Source organism: Dermacentor variabilis, unplaced genomic scaffold (genome assembly GCF_050947875.1).
Source record: "Dermacentor variabilis isolate Ectoservices unplaced genomic scaffold, ASM5094787v1 scaffold_16, whole genome shotgun sequence".
Lineage (NCBI taxonomy): Eukaryota > Metazoa > Arthropoda > Arachnida > Ixodida > Ixodidae > Dermacentor > Dermacentor variabilis.
In genome coordinates, this window is record NW_027460324.1 from 8,565,001 (window position 1) to 8,583,260 (window position 18,260).

The 18,260-nt window shown below is 50.2% G+C and overlaps 1 protein-coding gene across 1 annotated transcript in view; it reads right to left on the reverse strand.

Annotated features, from left to right (window-relative positions):
• The window catches only part of LOC142568104 (inactive serine/threonine-protein kinase TEX14-like), a 254,356-nt gene that overhangs the window by 62,917 nt on the left and 173,179 nt on the right, over nucleotides 1-18,260 (reverse strand). Inside the window, exons 4-5 of the mRNA XM_075678187.1 lie at nucleotides 11,631-12,062; nucleotides 6,993-7,180 (exon numbers count right to left, since the gene is read on the reverse strand). Coding sequence (XP_075534302.1) covers nucleotides 6,993-7,180; nucleotides 11,631-12,062 — 620 coding nt within the window. The remainder of the gene's footprint in view (nucleotides 1-6,992; nucleotides 7,181-11,630; nucleotides 12,063-18,260) is intronic.

Consider the following 18,260-nt stretch of genomic DNA (forward strand, 5'->3'; position numbering starts at 1 on the left):
GGGGAGCTCCTCTCCCCGGCTGCGGCACTTTGACAAGCGTGGCCACCAACATGCACACACATACGCGAAGACACGTGGCATTGAAACATGCCTGGACGCGCTTGGCAGGAAGCGTTGCGGCAGCGCTGAACTGGCCGAAATTACCGCCGCTGTGAACGAAGCCCCGGCGTCCGTTGCATCCGCGCCGGCTATACCGCACGTCGGAGGCGAAACGTAACAGACCGCCCCGCCGGGAGAAGGAGATCACGATGGTCAGGGGACTGCATCCGCTGTCCGGAGGGATGTCGCTCGATGATGCTCATAACCGAAGTCGGTCGTCCCTCGGCCTTTCTTGAGTGCAGCGCACAGAGAAGGCCTCGTTCTCACGTTCAGGTTCACATAGGACACTGCAAAGTGACTTCGGGAGCGTTGCCATTTTTGTTCTCGTTCCCAGCAAGCGTTAGAACTACGCCGAAACTCAACCGCTCAATCAGCAAGCACGACACAACCCTCACTAAGACATGCCAGGCTCTTTCCCCTTTTATACTACTGCCTAGTTCCTTACAGTAGTCTAGCAGCACTCAGAACGCGTCCACAAATTGGAAAATTGCACTAGAATGTACGTCATGACTTTGAAACCCTAAACAAAAACATGTTAAAAATACTGCCTCAGGAAGAAAAACATCAGTAACAAACAACTTTGAGGCTGATTCCTACGTTAGGGGGCCTCGACTTAAGCCATCGGCGTTACCGTTGGGACTCCCCTTTTTGTAACGCACCTCAAAGGACTATTGTTGCAAAGCGAGGCTCCAGCGCAGGAGGCGGCCATTTTTGGAAGAGGTGGTCTGCAGCCATTGGAGAGGGCAGGGATCCCTCTCAATGATAAACCTCGAGCCGGCTAGGTAGCATGACAATTTCTGAACGGCCCACACGAGACACGCACACTCTTTCTCGGTGGCGCTGTACGGCTGCTCACGACTGGTCCGCTTAAGACTAGCATACAGGACGGGGTGTTCCACTTCTCCATTTTCCCGTTGGCACAGTACAACGCCCATGCCTCGCTCACTAGCATTGCACTGAACAACGAACCCTTTTGTGTAGTCTGGCGATCGTAGCACAGGCTGGCTTGTTAGGGCGCTCTTTAGGGCGCTAAAAGCTTTTTCCCATGTCTCGTCCCAGACGACTGTTTGGGGCTCTGTTTTTCTTAGAGCATCCGTCAGGGGAGCCGCGATATCAGAGTACCTGGGGATGTACCTCTGATAGTAGCCGGCGACACCTAAGAACAACCGAATATCGGTATTCGTGCGCGGTTGCGGGAAGTCTCGCATAGCAGCCACCTTTATTTCAGAGGGGCGGCGACAACCCCGTCCAATCACGTGACCGAGGTAGACAACCTCGGCCTGTGCTAACTGGCACTTGGGAGCCTTGACTGTCAAGCCCGCTTCGCGCAGGCGGGTTAGCACTGCCCGCAAGTATGCCATATGCGCAGACCAGGATGCGGAGAATATCGGTACGTCGTCTAAATACGGTAAAGCGAATTCTTCCTGTCCCCGCAACACTTTGTCCATGAGGCTTGAAAAGCAGTATGGCGCGTTCTTCAAACCAAAACTCAAAACTTTAGGACGGAATGTTCCCATTGGTGAAATGAACACCCCATACCTACCAGCGTCTTCTGTAAGTGGAACCTGCCAATAACCCCTGACAAGATCTAGGGTGGAAATAAACTGAGCGATACTAACTTTCTAAAGGCGCTCCTCGATGTTAGGGATCGGATAAATTTGATCCTTAGTGATGGAATTAAGCCTGCCGTAGTAGACGCAAGGACAAGGTTCCTTGTCCGGCACCTCAACTAAAATCAAAGGGGAGGTATAATCAATCTCACCCGCCTCAATAACACCCAGCTGTAGCATTTTCTTTACCTCAGCCTCCATAATATCGCGCTGGCGCGGTGACACCCGGTACGCCTTTGATCGTACTGGCTCTGGGGAGGTAAGTTCTATTTCATGAGTACGGACAGAAGTCCTACCAGGCCTCTCAGAGAACTAACCTTGAAACTCTTGTAAGAGCTGGTGTAGTTCGGTTTTCTGCTCAGGCGACAGCGGTGCTTTACTGATTAAGTCACTAATGACTTGATCGGTGTCTTCCCTGTTCGTCACTGAGCCTAGTCCCGGAAGCTCGACCGGAAGCTCTTCGGGAACGTTTACCATCATACACTCCACTGCTTCCCGTTGTCTATAGGGTTTGAGCTGATTACAGTGGTAAACTTGCTGTGCTTTCCGTTTTCCTGGCAGACTCACCACGTAGTTAACGTCCGACAGTTTTTGAACGACCTGTGCTGGGCCCTGCCACTGCACGTCGAGTTTGTTTTTTAGCGATGTGCGCAATATCATTACCTCATCGCCTACCTCAAAACGACGGGCCCTGGCTGTCCGATCATAATAAACCTTGGCCCTCTGCTGGGCCTTTGCCATTGCTTCACCTGACAACCCCTGTGCCCTTCTTAAGCGTTCGAGGAGCCTAAGCACGTACTCCACCACGAATGGGTCGTCGCCCCTGCCTTCCCACGAGTGTCGAAGCATGCGAAGTGGAGACCGCAGCGAGCGACCGTACACCAGCTCAGCTGGCGAAAACCCCGTTGCGCATGCGGCGCGGTCCTTAATGCAAACATCACCCCAGGCAGACACAGCTCCCAGTCCGTTTGTTGTTCAAAACCCAATGCTCTCAACACGCGCTTCATGACGGAGTGGAGCTTCTCAACGGAATTCGACTGTGGGTGGTACACTGAGCTGTGTAACAGCTTTACCCCACACCTTTCGAGAAAGGCTGTCGTCAAAGTGCTAGTAAACACTGTGCCCTGATCTGACTGGATTTCCGCAGGAAAACCAACTCGCGCAAATATGGACAGTAGTGCATTGACTATCTCAACTGAGCTTAGTTCTTTAAGCGGTACTGCTTCAGGGAACTTTGTCGCTGGGCAGATCACAGTCAAAATGTGTCTGTACCCCGTGGTTGTTACCGGTAGAGGTCCCACTGTATCAATAACAAGTCGTCTAAAAGGCTCCGCAATGATAAGAACCAATTTCAACGGCGCCCTCGATTTCTCCCCTGGTTTGCCCACCCGCTGATAGGTGTCACATGTCCTCTCAAAGTGTTCTGCGTCACGAAAACACCCTGGCCAATAGTACTCTTGCAAGAGACAGTCCTTAGTCTTCTTAACTCCTAGGTGTCCGGACCACGAACCCCCAGCGACAAGCGCAACAGATCCTGACGGTAGCACTGAGGCACCATCAGCTGATCGAACTCCACTCCCCTGCGGTCTACATACTTCCGGTACAGGACCCCACTTCTTTCCACAAAACGAGCATTTTTCTTGGCGATACCTTCCTTGACATTGCAGCGCATGTTTTCTAGGCTGCCATCCTTTTTTTGCTCGGCTATCAAAGCCGACCGGCTGACTTTTAGCAACCTATTAAGTCCATCTGACGTAGGCGCGATGAGCAAATCTGCAGATAGCCCTTCTAACTTTCCCGTGTCGGGCATTTCCTCTCCAGTATCTGGTGCCTTCAACGCTACAGGCTCAATTTTATTCAGTTCGGACGTGCTCTGAATATCAGCTTGCTGCGCCTCCGACCCTTTCTCATTGTTCGACAACGTCGGCCCCGCAACTACCGCCTTTGCAGCGAGCTCCCGAACCTTCGATCTGGTTAAGGCCTGAACGCTAGCCTCACCAAACAAAAGCCCCTTTTCGCGCAGGAGATGATCGGACCTGTTCGAAAATAGGTACGGGTACTGGGGGGCAGCATAGATGACACTGCGGCCTCCGTCTCAAGCGCTCCGAAAGGTCCTTCAATAAGCGTTTTTGCTACGGGCAGACACACGCTATGAGCTTCCACGGCTTGCTTGATCCATGCGCACTCGCCCGTGAACATATCGGGTTCCACGTAAGAGGGGTGAACTACATCCGTCGTAGCTGCGGAATCGCGAAGCACTCGGCACTCTTTCCCGTTCCCGAGGAGGTCTCGCATGTAAGGCTCGAGAAGCTTCATGTTCTCGTCAGTGCTGCATAATGACAAAAACACGACTTTTGTTTTTGTTTCCGGACACTGCGCCGAAAAGTGACCCGGCTTCTGGCACGTATAACACACGCGCGCTTGCCTCGTCTCGAACCGCTTTCTGCGTTCGGCTTCGGCTGCCGCCGTCTCCTTAGGTTCGGTCGGACTGCTTTCACTGGCATCCGCACTCCGTGTGTTCCCCCTTGCTCTCATGGGTGTGAACTTCGGCCTCTCAAACTTGGAGCCAAATTCACCCTTTTGACCGTCCTTAGCTCCGCGAGCCCGACGCGTCACAAACTCCTCGGCTAGCTCAGCGGCTTTAGCCACCGTACTAACGTCTGGCCTATCCAAGACCCAGTACCGCACGTTCTCAGGTAACCGACTATAAAACTGTTCCAGCCCGAAACACTGCAGAACTTTCTCGTGGTCACCAAACGCTTTCTCTTCTTTGAGCCACTCCTGCATGTTTGACATAAGCCTGTAGGCAAACTCTGTATATGACTCACTTTTGCCTTTCTCATTTTCCCGAAACTTCCGACGGAACGCCTCCGCTGACAGCCTATACTTTTTTAGCAGACTCGATTTCACTTGGTCGAAATCCTCTGCCTCCTCTCTCTTCAAGCGAGCGACTACGTCGGCCGCCTCGCCGGGTAACAAAGTGAGCAAGCGCTGTGGCCACGTTTCCCGAGAGAACCCCTGCTTCTCGCACGTTCGCTCAAAGTTAACCAGGAACAAACCAATGTCCTCTCCAAGCTTAAACGGCCGCATCAGGTCAGTCATTTTGAACGATACTCGTTCTCCTGCACGGTGTGCCTGACTTCCATTACGAGCGCGTTCCATCTCTACCTCGAAACGCTTCATTTCCAAAGCGTGTTGACGGTCGTGCTCCGCTTTTTTTTTCTCTTTTTGCTCTTTACGTTCGCGCTCCTGTCTTTCTCTTTTTGCTCTTTACGTTCGCGCTCCTGTCTTTCTCTTTTTGCTGTCTCCCTCTCCTCAAAGGTCTCAAGGCATTCCGACAGCTCGTCATCCTCAGCTTCTAACTCAAGAATAGCCCTTAGCAGTTCTTGTTTTCTGAGTTTGTCTGAGACATCCAGACCCAACTCTCTTGCAAGCTCCAGCAATTTCGGTTTGCGCAACGACTTCCAATCCATGGCTGCTCTGAATGCTGCTTTCTCTACTGCCTACTATTGTCTTGCCGCAAACTAACCCGGCAGCAACGACAACCACAATTACTAGCTCTGTTTCTGACACTAACAAAAGCCTGGCAAAACTCAGAAGAAGCAAGTCCCGCACTCACCAAACCTCGCAGCCAAGAATTCAGCGCAGTCGTTCCGCTGCAGGCAACCAGTCATCACACAGGGCTCGTTGCACTGCTCCCGGATGGTCGCTGTGCTGCTTAGCATTCAGTCGACAGCATATCTTCGCTGATGGCCTCCATTGTCGCGATCTCACCGCTGGCAAACAGTTGTTGCAAATGGGTCGCAAGCCCCAAGGGTAGCGTTGGCCTGGCGGCCTGTGGCACAGCTGGAAGCATCCGAAGGTCTTGGCAAAGGATGAGTCGAGTGCTAACAGAACAAATTATTTATTCTAGCATCGCAAAAGAGCGGCCGGTCAGGTCGACCGAAGTGGAGAAACGGGAGACCACGTTACTCGACGGAAGAAATCGAAGCCTCTCTCTTGGCGTCCGGGGGCAGCTGCTTGTATACTCTCGGAGTCGAGGGCAAGAAGGAACGCCTCGATAGAGGTGCACGTGACGGCGGCGCACGGACACGTAGTGACAAGAAGTGACGCACCCGCCGGGCCGGCGCCGGTCAGACCTCCTCGCTTCACAGTTGGGGAGCTCCTCTCCCCGGCTGCCGCGCTTTGACAAGCGTGGGCACCAACATGCACACACACACACGAAGACACGTGGCATTGAAACATGCCTGGACGCGCTTGGCAGGAAACGTTGCTGCAGCGCTGAACTGGCCAAAATGTCCGCCGCTGTGAGCGAAGCCCCGGCGTCCGTTGCATCCGCGCCGGCTATACCGCACGTCGGAGGCGAAACGTAACACGCTACAGTACACGCCTCATACATAGGTCGTTTCGACGGTCGCAGTATTGGTTCCATTCTAATGCATTACCGTCGACAGTCATCGTGAAATGGGTTGTGCAGCCATTTTTTTTTGGGGGGGGGGGCTACCCTGCGCACACACGATGTCAAATACTACGTTTCAGTTGCACAAGCAAGTGTGGTGTACTGCGGCTGTTAGTCACAGAAACGTGTTGCTCCGCTCATTGGGTGGTAATCGATTGACGCCTGTGATGTTTTCCATTTGGGAGGCATGTCATTTTTTTGCGACATGAAGATGTTAAAATGTAAGGATACACACAAATACATAACGCGCACCTACATCTTTCTTTCTTATGTGCTGCACGTACTCGATCGCGAATGTGAATATTGACAGGTGTATTTTTTGACTTCAGTAGCACTGCCTACTATTTACGAAACAGATTGCTAAAACGTGCGTGCATCGCAGCCTACTTCACCACCCCAGATTGGTATACGACGAAAAGCAGCGGGTCACCGTTATTGCTGCGCTGTGCAATCCCGAGTGGACTTGCCTCTTCGCACGCTGTGCAAAGCAGAATCATTTCGAATAGTAAAGCCGGAAATGCAGGGACTGCAAGGATAGCTACGATAAAGTAAAAATGAAGCATTTCCAAAAGATTGACTTGTTGCACTATACATACGCACCTTGTAGTGGCGGCCTTAGGGGACGTGTGAAGTAACGAGCATGTCGCATAGCAGGTGCTGTTTGTGTTCCAGTAAGGCAGCAGTCAAAAGCAAAACTGGTCGTTGTACACGGCTGCGAAATATTTCTCAGCGACGTTGCCGTGCTCCACCACACAAGTCGTAGACAAACCCCAAGCATCGAGGTGAAAGGGCGCGCACGAATATGGAGGACTTCGCCCGCTCACCTGTGCAGACTTCCCAGAGCACAGCGACGAACTGGTACAGGTCGGCCAGCATGGTGGGCCGGCGGCGCATAAGCACCTCGGGGGCGAGCCAAGGGTAGTAGTAGTCGAGGAACTCCTTGTCCGGAGGACGGTACGGCACGTCCGCCGACGAAGAAGAAGCACGCCTTCCTCCTCCTCCTGCCTGCTCACTGCAGTGGTTGGAAAATGGAAGAATACACGCCAGATTAGCGCGAGAAAGAGTGCCGTGGACATGAGAGTCAACACTGTAATAGTGTGGGACGTAACTCCGATGAGTGTAAGATATGTACGTGATTCTTAAAAAAGACACAGTTTCTCCCGAAAGGCGAAGAATACTAAGATATACGAAGTTAGGATAGTAGTTTTATCGGTCGTATAAACTTGGAAACATTCGCTTACTAACTCAGCTACCAAGCATGGTGTCAGCGTGCACAAGCAAACATCAACGCATCACACTCGATGAGCGCGGACACTCGTCCAAAGGCTGGTGTGTATTGTGGCTGGCAGCAGCGAGCGAAGTGACCATCGTGCGGCCTATCGCTTCAACGCAAGAGCGGTGAAAAGACAGTGCGCACTATGGTATGAGCCATCTGCAGATCGCTTTCAAGATACGGCGAGCGCGACCGTGCAATGTACGCACTTGTTGGTGGAGTTGAAGCCGCCGCCCCCCTTCCTCCCGCGCTGCCTCCCCGCTTTCCTCCATATAATACCCGTGTAATACGGGCGTTTGGAAGGCCTTCCAACCGATAGTCACTTGACTCAAAGGTCAAGTTCGAGCTGCCACACGGGCCGTTTCGAAGGCCGCCGAGTCAATAGTCTATCGAGTCAACGGAGCACCTTACAACTCCATCGAAATCTCGATGGCCTTTGAACAACGGAAGCGGGAACAGAGCGTAGATGCCCTCTCGTTCACAGTGTGCTCGTACTCACGGTTAAAAAAAACAAATCAAACCAAAATGCTCTAAAAATACTATATATGAGTGTTATTAATTATTCAATAAAGTATTTTTGCCGCTTGACATGTGCGAACACACACCAAAACGGCTGCCGCATCGAGCGGCGCAAACGTTGCCGCAGTTTCGCTACTCAACAACTTAGAAACTAAACATATATGTATAGCGATGTATAAAGAAATTATTTTATTGTATAAACAAACATAAAAGAAATTATAGTAATTTTAAAAGGTTTTAATGTTGTTTAACTTTTCGTGGCATCAAAACAGAAATAAAGATTCCCAGCACCACACAATTTTGCGAGAAACGCCTGAACCACTCAACGGCCTTTCAAAAGTGCCGTGTAGCAGCGCGAGAACTCCTTTGAGTCGACAGAGTTGTGGCGTTTCGAAGGCCGTCGACTGGAAGGCCTTCCAAATGTACCCGTGTGACACAAGGCGAGTGAGATCGAGACCCTACCGTTAGTTGCTTGTGCGCCCGGTCGCGAAATGCGCAGTTGCTGCTGGAGCGCAACCACAGAGTTCTCTGGCACAATGCCGCCCTTCCCCTCCCTCGATTCCTTCCCTCTTCGGCCTTTCGCGCGATGGAAAACGGCGCGTTTTCTCTTCGCTTTCTCCTTTGCGTGCGCCAGACAGGGTTGCCAGATCGCTGCAACCACACCTAGCCAAATTGGCCTCTGCAGTAGCCCAAATGTAGCCAAACGCGAAACTTGTGGGTGGCCCAAAAGTAGCCAAAAAGCTTTGTCTTTTTGTGAAGTCATATCCTATGCATATCGAATTTCGGCAAGGATACCTACATGTTAGCTTTTCCACGCTTGACCACGCTTATGACCTTCGCGCGCATCGTCACGGAGGCCATGCGGCACAGAAAACAAATGCTGCACAAGCGCAAGAAGTGCAGAAACGCTGGCGGGCAGGCAAATTCATAAGGCAAATACGGTCTTCATTGCGAATGAACTGTTTTATTTTTCCCAGAGCACCAAAATATCACAAAAAACAACACACAAATAGCACCGCGCACTAAACACGCTACGCAATGGCATGCACTCAGGCGCTCAGTATTATTACTTACAGCTCATGATAATTTCGCTTAACACCACACGATGCACTAAACGAAACACAACAAAAAAATGAAAGACAAAGTCTAACACAATAGATGGCGGTTCGTACAAAATCTAGTACGACATATAGAATAAAAAGTTTGCTATGATTAAGCATCCCGAGCTTATTGCGAAGTGGAACTACTTGGTCCATATAAAATGTCAGATCTGAAACGGAACAAAAATTCTTGGCCCGGTTTAAAATTTTTGCAGCAGCCTCCGTTCCAGGCCAGCCAAACTTCACGTGGCGGAGCGCCACCAATGTCCTGTTCGACATTCTATTTCGAAGGTCGGTTTTAATGAGCGAGACTTGGCTGAACACTCGTTCGACGGCGGCAATTCATACTGGTACTGATTGCAAAGATAGGAGGAGGGTTTGGAGTTGTGTAGGGAATGAATGGCTGTGGAGGCTGTGGGGCAACGGAAGAGGATATGTTCTACGTTGGCGTTGGAGCAGCTGCAATTTGGGCAGGAAGGGTCCGAGCGAATTGCCACACTCTAAAACAAAATTTCACTCTTTGGGTGGTATCTTGCCCCACAACAATAAACATCATCTCTCTTGTCCGCATTTCCTTTGTTTAACGCTGCGAGGCCGGTACTTCCCAGTAACGAACTGCATGCGCATTATCAGCATGACATTGCATTCCAGACATGAAAGTAGGGGACGGGGCCTTTTCCAGAAAGGAAACGCAAGCAAGGCAGATGACGATTATTGTTGCGCGGCAGATATACGCCCCAAAGGACGTATATCTTGTCTAAGAGTGCACGTAGGCGCCATGCGGCAGGCAGAAAATTCGGCAAATTTCGGTTAGGTTCAGCTCGGTGTTCTCCCTCTGTTCTGGCGCCGAGGTCACCCGCGGCGCACCGTCAACGGGAGCTAAAAGCATCTCATGCTTAAAACGTAGGACGCCGAAAGCTCACATCTGGAGACAGCAACAGTCTATGTTCGCTGGCACGCGCGTGCGGGTAGCGTTCGTTCGGGGATGGAGGCGCGTTTCATGAGGCCAGCTTTCGTAATTAAAATTATCAGAACGACGCGATCCTTGACCTTTTGACATGCATATGTGCTCTCTCACATAGAACTAGCAAATTTTGATTTTCTAGCAGACGCGCTCAATTTCTTTAACCTACTGTCGTCTGCATTTTTATTCCAGCGTGCTTTTTATTTCTGCTTAACTATTTTTACTTTTTTTTACACAGGAAGAAGATGTAGCCTAACAAGAGCCACATAGCGAAAAGGAAAATTCTGACGCCAACTCGGACAAAAAGTAGCCCAATTTGCCTAGTAATAGCCAAATCTGGCAACTCTGGCGCCAGATTGAGCCTCGATCGTCGGCTTCCCTCGCGTGCTTTAATTCGCACATACAGCACATGACGCGCAGCGACGGTTTTATCGCCATTGGACTTTATATGGAACACCACGGTGGCGGCAAAAATGCGGCTGGAGTGTCCGTATACTTGCTATCGCAATAAGAAGAGTGTAAACAAGGCAGTGCCTCAAACCAATCACTTGTCGAAACGCTAGCTTTAGACAGCTCTTATTGGACCATTGTTCATCACTTGATGTCTCTTCCTTCCTGTGAAACACTTCCTTGTTTACAGTTTTTATTGCGAAGCATTCTCCTTCGAGTCCAGTTACTTTCCGGCGCGCTACCATACCTTGCCATCTTCGTGGGCCCGTTTCAGCGGCGAGCGTTGGCGTCGGCGGAGTAACCGAGCGAACGAGCACAGCGAAAGAAGAAAACGAACGCGGAGCACAGCTAGGGTTGAAAGGCGCGAGGAGGAAAGCGGACAGGAGGGTGCAGCGGAGCCATGAGGTGGAAAGCGGCGGAGGACGGTATGGCGATAGTGTAAGAACCATAGTGCGGCGACGATAGCTGTGACATGACGCCAGAGTAGCGCGCTTCTTCTGGCAGGTCTCTCGGCGGCTGCTGCTGTGAATCTGCCCACGCGTCACTTACGCGCTGGCTCTCGCGATCGCCAGATTAGCGAGGCTGTCGCGGCACACTTGGCCCCGTTGGCAACGTGCCGCACGAGACAGATTGTCCACGCCAACCAATACATCCAGAAAGGAAAACACGTATTGAGCTGCGCTCAACTTTCGCATTAGCGATTATCGTGATCGTCGGTCAATTTTTCTAAAGCCCATCTTCTCGCATGCTTCCCATCTAGCTCGAAAAGTCTCAGCGAGGGCGAGTTTTCGGCGGCGACACGTGTGTACCCGCTTTTCAGGGTTTTCTCGCCAAAAAGCCGCCCGCGTTGACTCTCCGAGGAAATCAGCCCGCGTCCTACATTTAGGAGGAACCTATACGACGGAACCGATCTTACGGCGATTGGTCATAGTGCAGCGAAAATATCGTCCTGACCTTTGCAGCACTCACATAAACTGAGTCATCCCACAACTTAGTACGCCTTATACTGACTGGCGACTTACTAATGAGCCATCCCACAACTTAGTACGCCTTATACTGACTGGCGATTTACTAATGCAGCCGTTCACCTTATAGTGCCCTTTCAAAAAATGAACAATCTGCTCAACTTTTCGCGCATAACATCGCGCCTACGCACCTTCTCTGCAGGAACTCCAAGTTACCGAGCTTTCCTAGGCAAGGCGCCACCAGGTAGACGCAATGCGACGACACGCAGCCGTGCACCCATCGCCTGCTGTGCAGGAACAGCAGCGCTTCGCAAACCTGCTGCATCACCAGCAGCAGACAGCCTCGGCTGACGACAGCGGATCCCTGAGCCTGCAGGCGACGCCCTTCCCCGTCGCCATGTAGGACCTCGTAAAGGCTGCCCAGGTGCACGCACTCGAAGACCAGCAGCACATCGTCCATGCTGTGAACCGGGCTAATGGCCAACGGCCACAGCAGGTAAGGGTGGAAAGTCAGACGACGCAGTTTCTCCAGCTCGGCGATCAGCACGTCCGAGGCCCGGTTGTGGCTGCCGCCACCTGGCGACGATTTCTTCACCGACACTTTCATCTTATCCCAGTACATGCTGCGCCGGAAAAAGAGGGACGCTGACTTTGTACAACGCTGGTGATTATTTGAAGAACATTCGGCCGGAACTTGGCCGGAGCTGAATAATTGAAGAGACAGGCCCTCCTCGCTCGTACACTACCATCACGATCCAAATATGAAAATAGCATTCTTTAGAGGCAAAAATAGATTTATTCTGCATTGATGCAAAGATTTCGTCAAATCTTTTGGGACACCCTTTACTTTCGCATTGACTGAGGCTAGGTTACATGCGTGTTATCCTTAAATATAAGCAAAGCAGCTCTCACTGGAAAAGATTTCTCAAGCAAGGTTTCGGGGTTCCTTTTTATCTCTCGGAATCTTTCTTACAGATCAATTTCGGTAGGTTTCTACACGCCGTTTCCAGAGCTGTAACGTACCACTCAAAGCAGGTGTGCCCTACGGCTGATAACTTTACCCACCACTGTTCCATCCGTGTCAGTGTTCTTCCTAATGGAATTCCTGTTCACGTTCTTCAGTATGCTGTCGATACTGCTCTTCTATCTTGGGCACTGCAACAGACGGACTCGTATTCTGGCCTACAACATGCGACATTAAAGCAATGGACGCGTTTGAGCCGAATTTGACGAGTACTAATGTCTCTAAAATCAATCTGCTTCCATACCACTTTAAATAACGCACCGCTGAATCAGGGAATGCTACTTCATACATACTGTTCTTCCAGATTTGCCTGTGATCCTATTGGTTACGCGTCTCTAAAAGTATTTGGCACATAATTTTACAGCGATCTAACGCGGAGCACGCTACTCAACTGCATCTGCTAAAGACTACGCGCGGTGCCATTCTTGTTATGTGAAAGAGGTTACTTCATGCCATTATCGATAAGAAAAACAACTTTGCATACAATAGCTTGCGTTGTACAGAGCTACGGCATTACTGCGTTTGAGCATGCGCCATTCAACGTGAATACAGAATCAAAGCTTTCTGACACTGTGTACTAAAAGTTATATTTTATGTTTTGCTGCTTCACGAGTCCACGGACAATTTCGAAATATTGGCCATGCGGAGGTTTAGGTCTACATTGATTAAAGCCATCATGATTAAACATTTCTGGAAGAATCAATTCAGAATACCCTACATGGTATTTCGCTGCCTCAGACCCAAGTAGCGGTAATGAAAATACAACACTGTGCGACCAGATACCTTGACAAAAGGGGCGAGTTCTTTGTGCCTAATATGTAGCCCTAATTACTGCACCGCAAATTATCACCCACAACTAAACATAGGCTTTGAAGAGCGCTAAGGAAACTAACGTTTGACTTCAAACAATGCGTTTTAAACTATACAATTGGTTCTGGTACACCTTTATTTTTTTATCTTTTATTGTTAAAATCTAAAACATTGTAAAATGTACGTATTCTCTCATCTTTGCACAGCGTCTCGCGTTTATGTTTGATATATATCGTCGTTACCGTTGATTACTTGCCATTACTGTGTGTCAAATTTATACGCTGATTATCTCCAGTAGAGAGTTAGTGTTTCTTGCAGCTCGGTTTAGTACTTCGGAGTATGTTTGTTAGTTTTTTTTCTGTCGCGTTCCGTTTTAAAGATATATGGTTCAAAGCTGTATCGCAGGTTCTGCCAGTCAAGCCCAATGTAGCTTTGGCCGACTTCTGTTTTGTATTCTGTATTTGCATCGAATTATAAGTTATGGTTATTCTTTTTGTTAATAGTGTTAGTAAGGCTTTATTGTTCTCTGCACACTTCATGAAATATACGCTTTGAACTCTTTATTAGCAACAATGGCTGTGTAATTGGTGATTGTGTGTTTTGAATATTGTGATGAGTATTGTGGCCAATGCATAGCTATGTTTTCTATGTTGTCATTTATTCGTAGCCTGTGTGTGCGGTATATAATTCACAGATAGACATCCGACGGCGATGCCATGGAAAGCATAAAGGAAACAACCTGTTGCTTTGAATGATATGCAGCAATTCCGAGGCCAATTAACACTTCTTCATTATTTCTACATTTTAATTGGGACCACAGTTCGGTTCCCCTATTCTTTCCTTCGCTTTATTCCCGGTTGGCCCCATGTGGCTGCGACAAACAAAAATGATCTCCCCAGATGGAAGCGGCAATGCATTTATGAAGCATCCGAAGAGCTACTGGCCAGCAGCCTGCTCCTACTGTTCACCTAGTGCGGGGCACCTTTGGTAAAAATGATGTGACAATTCCGCAACCATGGCCACGCGTGGTGCTTGTCAGCATTTCCAGGCCCACATCCAGTACTCAAACACAAATACTCAAGACTGTAGACGTGGTAACAGCCATCGACGTTGCTCAATTGGTAAGGCACCATACGCGTACTGCACAGGTTGATGGTGCTGTTCCCACCGGCAGCACCCCTGTCAGTTCACTTCGCCTTTATCATACCAACTAGGACCACAGTTAACTTCTCCTATACTTTCCATGGCCTCATTGCCGATTTAATTAATATTGTTGCGACGAGCAACAAACACCACCACCTCGGTTTCCGTTCTTCTCAGTCATTGTACGCCATTCGCAATGTTTTGCTCACATTAGCTCAAATGCTAACAACTCAGTTGGTACCCTCCCCCAATGTTTTGGATCACAAGGATTGAGAAAAAGAGCATTCCAATGTTGCAAATTCGCACAGAACCAAAGGGGCAGCTTTTGCACTTTCGCGCGTACATAGTGATGAAAATATTAGACGTATTACGTACGTACTATAACGTCAACGGAGTATCCGAGTGCCCAAGCGCTTAGGAATATCACAAATCACATCACATAAGTGATGGTAACACCTCTCTGTCTTCCAGGAGCAACGGTGCGGGTATGCACAAAAACCTCTTACACTTGAATTATACGTAAGAAAAACGCCTCCCAATTGTTATGCTGGAAATGCAATTAGCTAAAGTGGTTGCAAAATGGGACAAACACTTGGGAAAAAGAAGCTTTGTCACATCGGCAGCTGCACTTTCACCCCCGACCATTTAAGCAGCTTTGGCGCTTACGACTCGCATGTTTCGTACGTATGAGAGATAACTGAAAGCCATTAGAGTCTCATATAAAATACAGTTCATAATAGACAATCTTATCAAAGCGTTCGGCAACTTACGTGTGTTATATGCAAGCACTTCTTGCAGTACTTACAATGTGCGTCAACAATTAAATTTTAACATACGCTAACAAAGCACAGGAAAAACGTAAAAGACTGGGCGCCATCTGGTATCACGTTCAAAACATCGTCGATCCTGATAATTCATTAGCGAACATACTGCGATGCCTACGCCGACGCGTCGCGTCAGACCAGAGTCGGTAGAATTTCCCGAACGATCTCACGAGATAGGACGCGCCATGCACTCATAACTAAAGTTTCAGGCGAGTTTAGAGGAAGCGAAAGGTCCCTTCAACAGTTCCTGGCGATAAACAATAGAGAGAGCGTAGCCATCAGGAGAGTTCACGCTGAACCGTCAGCCATGATTGTCGCTATGTTGGACAGCGCTATTTCCTAGCGTATGTAAACTTTAGGAACACTAAAGTTCTCAAATCACGTACGTAAAAATAGCGTGCGTAAACTACAGAAGCCTAATAAAGTCAATGGCGATTTAGTGGTAAATGCAGGAGATGCCTTAGCATTACACGCTTCTTTTTGAGGGCACTGATCCACGATTGAAACCGCCTTCAAAACAATACAAAGTGTTCAGGAGCTCACTGGACAAACGTCCTGCCGAACTATATATATTTTAATGATGTTTAAATGAAGGCGAGGAACAGCCGATAGGCAGCAGCCTAGCCGAAGCGAACTACCCGAGTGCTCTCGCAAATCACAGCACGGGTCGTCGTCTCTGAGCCGCTATCCGAAACACGAGGCGCGTCTGCTTCATTGCATTGGCTCCGGGTGTGAGACGGAGCCAGCCTGGCGACTCAGGGAGCAGCGAGGATGACGGGATCGAAATAAGGCTTCAGCCGGCTAACATGCACTGTCTCGCGACCTCGACAACGAAGGTCCGGCGATGGTGTGACGGGCTCAACTATATAGTTCATAGGGCAGGAGGCGTCGATTGATCCCTTACGGACCGTGGTACCGCGCAAGTAGCTTAGAAGAAAGGCCAGGCGTGTGAGGCGGTATCCATAGCCAAACAAGGGAAGCAGCAGAGAACGTGGGCGTGGCCTGATGACTGTCGCGTCTTGTCTTCTGACGCCCCTGATCCTCGCTGATCAACGAACGAGCCAGCTGGCGGCAATCTTCAGCGTATCGGGCGACTTCTGAAATAGTTGTGCACTCGGAAGCGTCAGGTCGGTAGGGCAGGGTAGTATCCAGAGGACACGAAGGCTCACGCCCATACAAGAGAAAAAAGGTGAACATCCGGTGGTCACTTGTGCCGCGGTGTTATAAGCGAAAGTGACGAACGGGCGTACGGTGTCCCAATTCGTGTGGTCGGACGAGACGTACATCCCCAACATGTCGCCCAGCGTTCGGTTGAAGCGCTCCGTGAGACCGTTCGTTTGGGGGTGATACGCGGTCGACTTCCGGTGAATGATCCGGCACTCGCGAAGGAGGGATTGTATCGCTTCTGACAAGAAGACACTAGCCCTATCACTGAGTAGTTCTCTAGGAGCACCGTGGCGAAGGACGAAGTTGCGAAGAATGAACATCGCAACTTCGCGCGCGGTCGCGGCTGGGAGAGCCGCGGTCTCGGCGTAGCGCGTCAGGTGATCGACGACAACAATAATCCAGTGGTTTTCACATCCGCTGGATGAGAGCGGGCCATAGAGGTAGATGCCTTCGCGGTCGAACGGTCGAGCAGGTCACAGAAGCGACTGTAGTGGGCCAGTAGGGCGCAGGGGGGGGGGGGGGTTCGCTTTGCTGAAAGGCGGTGCATGATTGAACGTATTGCTGCCCAAACTGATACATTCCACGCCAATAATATTGTTGACGTAGCCTTATGAACGTTTTTAAGAAGCCAGCGTGGGCGCTTGGAGGGTCAGCATGGAAGTACGCGCACATATAGGAGCGCATGTGACGAGGGATAGCCAGAAGCCATTTCCGACCGTCAGGCATACAGTTGCGGTGGTAGAGGGTGTTGTCTCGCACGCCAAAGTGGGCTGCTTGACGGCGTAACGTCCGCGTTGAAAGAACGACCGATGGAGCGGCAAGGTAGTCGAGAAGCAGGGCGAGCGATGGGTCCTTGCGTTGCTCGGAAGGCATGTCAATAGCGGTCAGTAGTGACGGGTCTGAGGTTCGAGAAGGAACGGAAAGAGAAGCCACATCAGGTGTCATCGGCGAGCGGGAGAGCGCGTCAGCGTCGGAATGTTTTCGACCAGAGCGGTATACGGCACGGATGTCGTATTCCTGTAGGCGAAGCGCCCAACGTCCGAGGAAGCCCGACGGGTCTTTCAAGGAGGGCGTGATTTCTACAAAGGGCGTGATGGTCAGTGCTGATGCTGAAAGGACGGCCGTAGAGATAAGGACGAAACTTGGCCTATCCCCAAATGATGGCTAAGCATTCCTTCTCTGTAACGGAGTAATTCATCTCAGCTTTTTTAAGGGTATGGCTGGCACAAGCCGCGACGTATTCTTCGTTCGTGGCTTTTCGTTGGGCCAAGACCGCACCAAGGCCGACACCACTGGCGTCGGTGTGAACCTCTGTCGCCGCAGTTTGGTCGTAATGGCGAGAAATCGGCGGGGAAGAAAGCAACTCGCGTAACTTGTCAAATGCTTCATCGCATGCTGATGACCGCGCGAAAATGCCTATGGTTGCAATAAGCAGCTTCGTCAAGGGTGCGATAATGAAGGCGAAATTTCGCACGAAGTGTCCAAAATAAGAGCACAGGCCTATGAAACTTCGCAGGGCCTTTATAGATGTGGTCTTCGGAAACTCGGCGACTGCGCGATACTTGTCGGGAACAGGAAGGATGCTGTCTTTCGAGACAACGTGACGCAAAACAGTTAATTTTCAGGCAGCGAAACAGCACTCCTTGAGGTTGAGCTGTAGGCCAGCTGAAGTGAGACAGGTCAGGATGTCATGCAGCCGGACGAGATGTGTCGGAAAATCCTGTGAGAAAACGACTATGTTATCCAGGTAACATAAACAAGTCTTCCACTTGTGTCCGCGAAGAATGGTAATAATCATGCGCTCGAAGGTAGCGGGAGCATTGCAAAGCCCGAAAGCATAACGTTAAACTCAT